This window comes from Trachemys scripta, chromosome 16 (genome assembly GCF_013100865.1).
Source record: "Trachemys scripta elegans isolate TJP31775 chromosome 16, CAS_Tse_1.0, whole genome shotgun sequence".
Classification (NCBI taxonomy): domain Eukaryota; kingdom Metazoa; phylum Chordata; order Testudines; family Emydidae; genus Trachemys; species Trachemys scripta.
Genome location: NC_048313.1, coordinates 16,763,417 through 16,771,928, shown reverse-complemented (window position 1 = coordinate 16,771,928; position 8,512 = coordinate 16,763,417). Strand labels below are relative to the sequence as shown.

The window sequence follows — 8,512 nt, the reverse complement described above, 5'->3', positions numbered from 1 at the left end:
TAGGACCCTGCTGGGGGGGGGTGAGTCTCAGAGCAAGCCCGGTTGTTACGCAGTGTGGATGCAGGTCAAGCCGCAGACCCAAGCCAGGCTGCGGAGCGCAGTGCGGACGTGTCAGCGCGACTGTGAGATCCAGGGCCAGCAATTGGAAACCCAGGTTTACAATGCGGTGTGGACACACCCTTAGGGGCTGGGTGTGTCAGTGGGGGGTATGGTCTGGGGGGACGACAACAACAACCCAAATGCTGCCTCTAACACTCAATCCTGGGTAAGAGATTCTTTGGATTCTGAAAAGGTGGGATAGATAGATAGATAGATAGATAGATAGATAGATAGATAGATAGATAGATAGATAGATAGAGGGGGTGGTTAGGGATAGATAGATAGATAGATAGATAGATAGATAGAGGGGGTGGTTAGGGATAGATAGATAGATAGATAGATAGATAGATAGATAGATAGATAGATAGATAGGGTATGTAGGGCTCCATGTCTAGTTGGCAGCCAGTTTCAAGCTGAGTGCCCCAAGAGTCGGTCCTGGGGCCGGTTTGTTCAATATCTTTATTAATGATCTGGAGGATGGAGTGGACTGCACTCTCAGCAAGTTTGCAGATGACACTAAACTGGGAGGAGTGGTACATACGCTGGAGGGTAGGGATAGGATACAGAGGAAACTAGAAATTAGAGGATTGGGCCAAAAGAAATCTGATGAGGTTCAACAAGGACAAGTGCAGAGTCTTGCACTTAGGGTGGAAGAATCCCATGCACTGCTGCAGACGAGGAACCGAATGGCTAGGCAGCAGTTCTGCAGAAAAGTACCAAGGGGTTACAGTGGACAAGAAACTGGATATGAATCAGCAGTGTCATTTTGTTGCCAAGAAGGCTAACGGCATTTTGGGCTGTATAAGTAGGGGCATTGCCAGCAGATCGAGGGACGTGATCATTCCCCTCTATTTGGCATTGGTGAGGCCACACTAACCTAATTGCCTTCTATGAGGAGATAACTGGCTCTGTGGATGAGGGGAAAGCAGTGGATGTGTTATTCCTTGACTTTAGCAAAGCTTTTGATACGGTCTCCCACAGTATTCTTGCCGCCAAGTTAAAGAAGTGTGGGCTGGATGCAGGACTGGCTCCAGGGTTTTTGCTGCCCCAAGCGGCGGGGGGGGGGGGGAAGCCGCGATCGCGATCGGTGGCACTCCAGCAGCAGCTCCACCGCGCCTCTTTCTTCTTTGGCGGGAATTCGGCGGCAGGTGCTTCTCTCCGAGAGGGTCCCACTGCTGAATTGCCACCAAACAGCCCGACGTGCTGCCCCTTTCCCTTGGCCGCCCCAAGCACCTGCTTGCTGGGCTGGTGTCTGGAGCCGGCCCTGGCTGGATGAATGGACTATAAGGTGGATAGAAAGCTGGCTAGATTGTCGGGCTCAACGGGTAGTGATCAATGGCTCCATGTCTAGTTGGCAGCTGGTTTCAAGCGGAGTGCCCCAAGGGTCAGTCCTGGGGCCGGTTTTGTTCAATATCTTAATTAATGATCTGAAGGATGGCGTGGACTGCACTCTCAGCAAGTTTGCAGATGACAGTAAACTGGGAGGAGTGGTAGACACGCTGGAGGGTAGGGATCGGATACAGAGAGACCTAGACAAATTAGAGGATTGGGCCAAAAGAAATCTGATGAGGTTCAACAAGGACAAGTGCAGAGTCCTGCACTTAGGACGGAAGAATCCCATGCACTGCTACAGACTAGGGACCGAGTGGCTAGGCAGCAGTTCTGCAGAAAAGGACCTAGGGGTTACAGTGGACGAGAAGCTGGATATGAGTCAGCAGTGTGCTCTTGTTGCCAAGAAGGCTAACGGCATGTTGGGCTGTATAAATAGGGGCATTGCCAGCAGATCGAAGGACGTGATCATTCCCCTCCATTCAGCATTGGTGAGGCCTCATCTGGAGTACTGTGTCCAGTTTTGGGCCCCACACTACAAGAAGGATGTGGAAAAATTGGAAAGTCCAGCGGAGGGCAACAAAAATGATTAGGGGTCTGGAGCACATGACTTATGAGGAGAGGCTGAGGGAACTGGGCTTGTTTAGTCTGCAGAAGAGAAGAATGAGGGGGGATTTGATAGCAGCCTTCAACTACCTGGAGGGGGGTTCCAAAGAGGATGGATCTAGACTGTTCTCAGTGGTGGCAGATGACAGAACAAGGAGTAATGGTCTCAAGTTGCAGTGGGGGAGGTTTAGGTTGGATATTAGGAAACACTATTTCACTAGGAGGGTGGTGAAGCACTGGAATGGGTTACCTAGGGAGGTGGTGGAGTCTCCTTCCTTAGAGGTTTTTAAGGCCCGGCTTGACAAAGCCCTGGCTGGGATGATTTAGTTGGGGATCGGTCCTGCGTTGAGCAGGGGGTTGGACTAGATACCTCCTGAGGTCCCTTCCAGCCCTGAGATTCTGTGATTCTATGATAAATAATCCCTTCTAATATCCAGCAAAGAGACCATAGAGAACAACCCTCCACGTCCCTAGAACGTCCTTTCGCCATAGAGACTCCCAGCCCAGCGCTACGCTAGAGCGCCGCCTGCCCGGGCTAAAGATGTCGGCTGTGGGCGGAGGGGACGACGTGTGCCAGGCGCGGTCGCTCTAGGCGGGAAGGGTCCCGGTGTCTATGGTGCTGGCGGACCGAGGCGCTCGGCGGCCGGATCGTGCCTGGCCCCGGGGGGCGGCCGGAGCCATGAGCGTGGACAAGGCGGAGCTGTGCGGCTCCCTGCTCACCTGGGTGAGGGGGGGCTGCCCCTGGAGGGTGTTGGTCCCAGGCTGGGGGGGGGGGCTGGGCGGGGGGGGGGGGGGGGGGTTGGCCCCAGGCCGGGGGGGGGGGGGGGTAAGAGCTGGGAATGGGGGGGCTAACCCTGGGCAGTTCCACCCCCCATTCCCCCCTTTTCCCCTGCCCTGGGTGCTGTGGGTCTGTACTGGCTGGGTCTCCTCCAGCTCTCTGCTATGGGCAATGCCCCCCAAGCAGGCCCCCTCTTGTGCACAGGTTATACTCCTGCCCCCCCCCATCCACCCTGCCCCTCTGAGTGTCACAGCCAAGTTCCAGTCCTGTGGGGTGCCCCTGCCCGTGTAGGGTGAGGGGGGAGTCTGTATGCTCAAACCCCCCCCCCCCCAATCCCTCCAGACCCACACATCCCATTCCTCCCTTCAAGCCCTACTGTACCACGCCCACAACCTGAGCGGCTGTGTTACATCAGGCCCTGTTACAGTGCTCCAGACCCATCAGTTTCCCCCCATGCCCTCTGTGCCCCTCTCCCCCCAGCACCCTGGGGCACCGCCTGCTGATGTTCACAGCCTCGTGTGCACCTCGCTGGAGCAGGAGGTGCGAAGGGAGTGCTGACCCAAGCAGGGACTGCCCCCCACCGTGTGACTCCGTCTCGCCCCCAGGTCGACGGGGCATTTTCTGGAGCGCAGGGCAGCGACTGGCTCGTCCGGGGATTGCTACCCGGGGAGCGCAGCGGGCTAGGAAGCTCTGTTGGGGCAGATAGGGGAGGGGTTATGGGGTGGGATGGGGTGAACAGGCCGAGAGGTCTGGCTGAAAACAGCCCAAGGCCCCAACAACTGATCCCTCCCGTCCCACCCCCAGCGGGCGGAACAGGGAACTCAGCACAGGTCTGCAGGAAGCCACGGACCCTGGTGCTGTGAGCTTCCCTCCCGCAGCGGTGCCCTGGCTAATACCTCTGGTGGCACGACAAGCAGGATGACTTGTACCAGAGAGAAATGGGGGTGGGGGACAAGGCGGCCCAGCCTGACCATGATTACGCCGTTCCCGTGTCTCTGCCCAGCCGTGCCAGGGCGGATCAGGGAGCTGGGAGATCAAAGCTGCCCCAGTCAAGTCCTGTGTTTTGGGAAAACCCGGCCAGACCTGCTGGGGCGCTGGGAGATCCGGCCACGGGGACTCTGCCGCCTGGGGCTTGTGTGTTCTGCGCTTCTCCCCCACCTTGGAGTCACGGATCCAGGGGTCAGGGCAGTACTTTTAAACGGTCCCTTGGCGCACCCCTGTCAGTGGGCCAGGCCCCCAAGGGTCCCACGCTTCCTTCAGGGCATGCCACGGGGCCTGGGCTGCAACCCTCCTGCTTCGCCCCCTTATCTGCCTCCTGCAGACCTGTGCCGAGTTCACACGCTCCACCTGCCAGTTCGGCCGTCTTACGGGGTCCTCCTCTGAGCTGGGGCGGCTCCAGCCAGACCCTTCCCAACCCCCTGGTACCGTCCCGGGCAGTTACACAGCACCAGTGCCTCCAGCTCTGCCCTGGGAGCAGGCTTTTAACGCCCCTCCCCGGTAGCAGTCCCCGGGCGAGCCAGTCAATGCCCTGCACCTCAGTCATAAACCACTGCAGAAACGTCCTGTCGATGGTTAGCTCCTCGGCGCGGGGTGGGGTCTGCTCCTGGCGGTGTGCTAGGAGCTGTACGCATCACGATCTGATCTCGGCCGCCGTAATAACCCCGTTAACTAATGACCGCACCGCAGTAGCAGGGCAGTTAATATGCCTGGGGCTGGGGGGAGTCTGGCTGTAGTGCTGGGTTGGGGAATGGGGTATGGCTCAGGGGATGGGGAGTATGGGGCCTGTGCCCTCTAGGCTCTGATCCGGCCCCAGGGCAAGGGGGCTGGCTCAGGGGGTCTGGAATGGGACACGGGGCCGTCCCCCTCCGGGGCATTGATTCTGAACTGTTGGGGGTGGGGAGACGACAGAAAATCACTCCAGCCGATGACCGCTCAGTGGCCCCTCTATGAAACGAGTTGTTGGGTCTCAGCCTATCTCCAGGTGGGACAGGAACGCATGCTGAGAACCCCCCAGCGTGGCTGAAGTTCATGAGGGCAGGAGCTGCATAGGCCATGGTTGTGAGGCCGTGGGGGCACCAGAGACCTATAACTGCCCCTGGGCTGGAGGAGGGAGAGTGGGGGGGTCCTCTGGGGACGGGCTGGGGTGTGGGGGCAGGGGCGAGGGGGAGCCTGCAAAGGACTGTTAGATTATCTAGTCTGGACCCCTGGAGATCACAGGAGCCCTGATGCTGCCTGGTTAAGTCTGTAGCCAGCCAGCCGGGGAGGGGCTGTTGCTGCTTGGGGCGAAGGGGGTGTTTTCTACCCCTTTCCGAAGTGGCAGGGAATGAAGGGGCCCTGCCCCCATTTGCCCTGTGGCTTTGTAGCCTGATCTGCCCCTTGGGCCCCTGCTTGGCAGTGGGGCTGGCTGGGAGCTCCTGCCTCGGGGGGGGGAGGGGGGGAGATGGACACTGGAAGTTAGATCCCTCCAGCACCACCCCAAAGCGGGAGGGGGGGGTCTCAGGGAAGCATCTGGAACAGGTGGCTAGAAACTGAAGCCAGGTCCCAGGCCGGAGTGGGGTCTCTCTAGGGGGCTGGGGGTAGGTTTAAGGGGGAACCTGCCACATGCAGAGGGAGGCAGGCGCTGGCTGGATTGAGTGTCCTGTCGCCGCCCGGATGGGAAATCCTACTCGGGTGCTGGGGGAGCGGCTGGTTCCTTCTTGGTTTGGGGTGCCGGATTTCTGGGGGGCAGGGGGCGGATGGAGGGGAGGATTACAGCCCCTGGATTAGTGTGGGAGGGTGTCTGGTCCCATCCCTCGGCCCAGCGTGATCTGGGGAAGGCTGTAACTCTGGGATCCTCCTTGCCTGTCTTGTGCAGTGTGCTGGAGAGGGTGGGTCTGTGCCCCCGCGGCCGGGAAGGCCGGTTCTGGGGGGTGGGATGTGGGCACGACCGGCCCGCGGGGAGGGTGAACGACTAGGATCTGGATTCGTCTCTGGGTGACACCTGAGCTGGGCTATGGGGCCTTTACCCTCTAGGGGGCACTGGCTCTGAACCTGCCCGAGGGCGGGGGTGCTGGCTGGCTGCCCTGGGGGTGGGGAAGTTCCTTGTGTCTCCCTCCAGCTTCTGCTGGGGTTGGACGTCCCGAACTGTCAGCCCCATAGACTGCCCCTGCTCTGGAGTGTTCCCCGGTGGGAGGGAGGGATGGTGACAAGCTGGCTCTGGCAGTATGAATCCAGAGGTCCCAGGTTTGATCCTCTGTGCCGGCCGCTCGCCTGGCGTGCGGGGTTACCCCTGCTGGGTCTCTGGGCGGCTTTTCCTGTCCCCCCCCCCCAAATCTCATTCGCTCCCTGCCTCACTGAGCCGCCTCTGTGTCCCCTCCCCAGCTGCAGACCTTCGGCGTCCCGTCTCCGTGCCATACCTACCAGGATCTGACCAGCGGGGTCCCCATTGCCCAGGTCCTGCACAGGATGTAAGTACCGGCTTGCAGCCCCCAGAGATGGGAGGCGTCTAAAGCTAGAGTGGGTGGCAGGGCTGACGGGGGGGTGTGGGGGTGTGGTGGGGGGGTGCTTGACTGGGGCTCATCCCTCTCTGACCAGCCCCGGAGGCGACTGGGCTTGGCTCTCTGGTGCTTTGGGCTCCCGGGAGAGGGAGGGGGCGAGGATTTCGGAGCAAGGGGCCTGTCGGGAGGACAGTGGAGCTGATGCCCATGTCCGCCCCCCCCCCCCCCCCTTGACCCCGCAAGATTCCAGATCCCCGCCCTGGGCGTGGGCGGCCAGCAGGGAAACTGAATCCTGCCCCGAGGTGGCAGCTGCTCCAGTCGGGCCAGGAATTCCTCCCCCCCCCATTCCATGCCCCCCCCAATTCCGCCCTGCCCTGCCCCTTCCTCCCTTTCAGAGACTCCTCTTGGTTCAACGAGGCCTGGCTGCTGCGGATCAAAGATGACACCAGCGACAACTGGAGGCTCAAGGTAACCGGCTCCCTTAAAATGGGGAGGGGGGGGGGAGTTTTAAACTATCCCTTCACCCCCCCACACACCCAATTGCGAAGGCCCGAGGGGCTGGGTGTGGACAGTCCCAGTCTGTTCACATTCCCCCAGGACTGTAGGATCTGGGGGGCAGGAAGTTGCCCTGGGGTGGGGGAGCTGAAGCCCCTCCCCACTCTGCAACTTCCCAGCTGGCTGGTCCCATCTTCTTTGGGGGCTTGGCTGCCCCCCACCCTGCTTACGAGCCAGCCGTGGTGCCCTCCCCAGGCCGAGCGCCGGTGTGCTCTGGCAGCCGCCGGAGCAGGGTGGTGGGTTCTCAGCACTGCCCCCAGCGAGATCCCAGCCGGGGGATGGGGGCGGGGGGGTCCTGTCTGGATCCGGCGCGGGCGGCACTAGAACCCTGCAACGCTCTCTTCCAGGTGAGCAACCTGAAAAAGATCCTACAGAGTGTGCTGGAGTACTGCCAAGATGTGAGTGTCCCCCTCTCCGGAGAGGGAAGGGGGGGCGGCTATTAGGTGTCCTACGGTAGCACCTACAGGGCCCCAGCTGAGATCAGCCCCCTGCCCTGCAGAGCTCGTGGTCTAGAGTCCCACAGGACGGGAGGGGAAACTGAGGCACACAGGGACAGCGACTTGCCCAAGGTCCATGGCAGAGCCGGGACTAGAACCCAGGTGTCCTGATTCCTAGCCCATGCCCCGTGCACTAGACCACACTGCCCTTTCTGAGGGAGTGGGGGGGAGACGGCCCCATTCCAACGACCCCTGGATGGTGCCCTCACTCTCCCTGGATGTTACCCCAATAGGCCTGGGCCAGGGGGGCTCTGGTAGGTCAGCCTGGAAGCCACAGTCCGGTGGGTCTGTGCCCTGACCCCCTTGGGCGCCAGCTCGAGCAGGTAGGGAGGAGGGGCAGGGGGTGTCTGTGGTGGGGGGGGCAGGGGGTGTCTCTGGGCCCCCCCGCCTCTCCAGACTCCTCCATCTCTCCCCCAGGTCTTGGGTCACCAGATCTCAGAGCGCCACCTGCCCGACGTCAACCTGATCGGGGAGTTCTCGGACACCTCGGAGCTGGGCAAACTGCTGCAGCTGGTGCTGGGGTGTGCCATCAGCTGTGAGAAGAAGCAAGGTGTGAGACTGGGGGGCGGGGGGGCTTGGCTCGGCTCGGGGCGGGGGAGAGGCAGGTGGTTCCTCCCTGCCCGGGGGGGTGTCTCTCCATGTGCTCTGTTGCATGTGATTTTTGGAAGGTGGCATTCTGGGGTCCCCAAAAAGCGTGGCTAGTGCAGGGGAGGGGATCGAATCCCAGCTCCTCCCCCCTCCCCCCAAAAAAATCCTTCCGCCCCACAGCACAGGGATCCTTCTGTGGAATTACCCTGGGGGCTCCTGCTCTGTGCCTCCTGCCCTCAGCCCCACGGCGCCTGGCACAGAGGGCTCTGATGTGGGCGTGTGGGTTGGGTGCCCATGCTGCGTGGGTGGGGGGCTGGCATCCGCACCCCCGAGATGGGGTTTGGCCCCCGGGCTGTGCGGGGGGAGGGGGGTTCATGCTGAAGGGGGGGCAGGTGGAAGAGGGGCAGGGACTCAGCGGCTGTCCTCCCTCCGTCCCAGAGCACGTCCAGCAGATCATGACCTTGGAGGAGTCCGTCCAGCACGTGGTTATGGCGGCCATTCAGGAGGTGAGCTGGGGCCGGCTGGGTGGGGGGAGGAGGGGCACAGTGGGCTCTCTCACCCCCCCCCCCCCCCCCCCCCCCCCC

The 8,512-nt window shown here is 61.3% G+C and overlaps 1 protein-coding gene across 2 annotated transcripts in view; it reads left to right on the top strand.

The window, feature by feature from the left end:
* The first annotated feature begins 2,606 nt into the window (after window positions 1-2,606).
* Window positions 2,607-8,512, top strand: part of HOOK2 (hook microtubule tethering protein 2) — a 21,164-nt gene continuing 15,258 nt past the window's right edge. For both annotated transcript variants that reach the window (XM_034792598.1, XM_034792597.1), the window contains exons 1-6: window positions 2,607-2,758; window positions 6,173-6,258; window positions 6,684-6,756; window positions 7,191-7,241; window positions 7,758-7,890; window positions 8,367-8,434. In XM_034792598.1, the coding sequence (XP_034648489.1) occupies window positions 2,648-2,758; window positions 6,173-6,258; window positions 6,684-6,756; window positions 7,191-7,241; window positions 7,758-7,890; window positions 8,367-8,434 (522 nt within the window). In that variant the 5' untranslated portion in view covers window positions 2,607-2,647. The remainder of the gene's footprint in view (window positions 2,759-6,172; window positions 6,259-6,683; window positions 6,757-7,190; window positions 7,242-7,757; window positions 7,891-8,366; window positions 8,435-8,512) is intronic.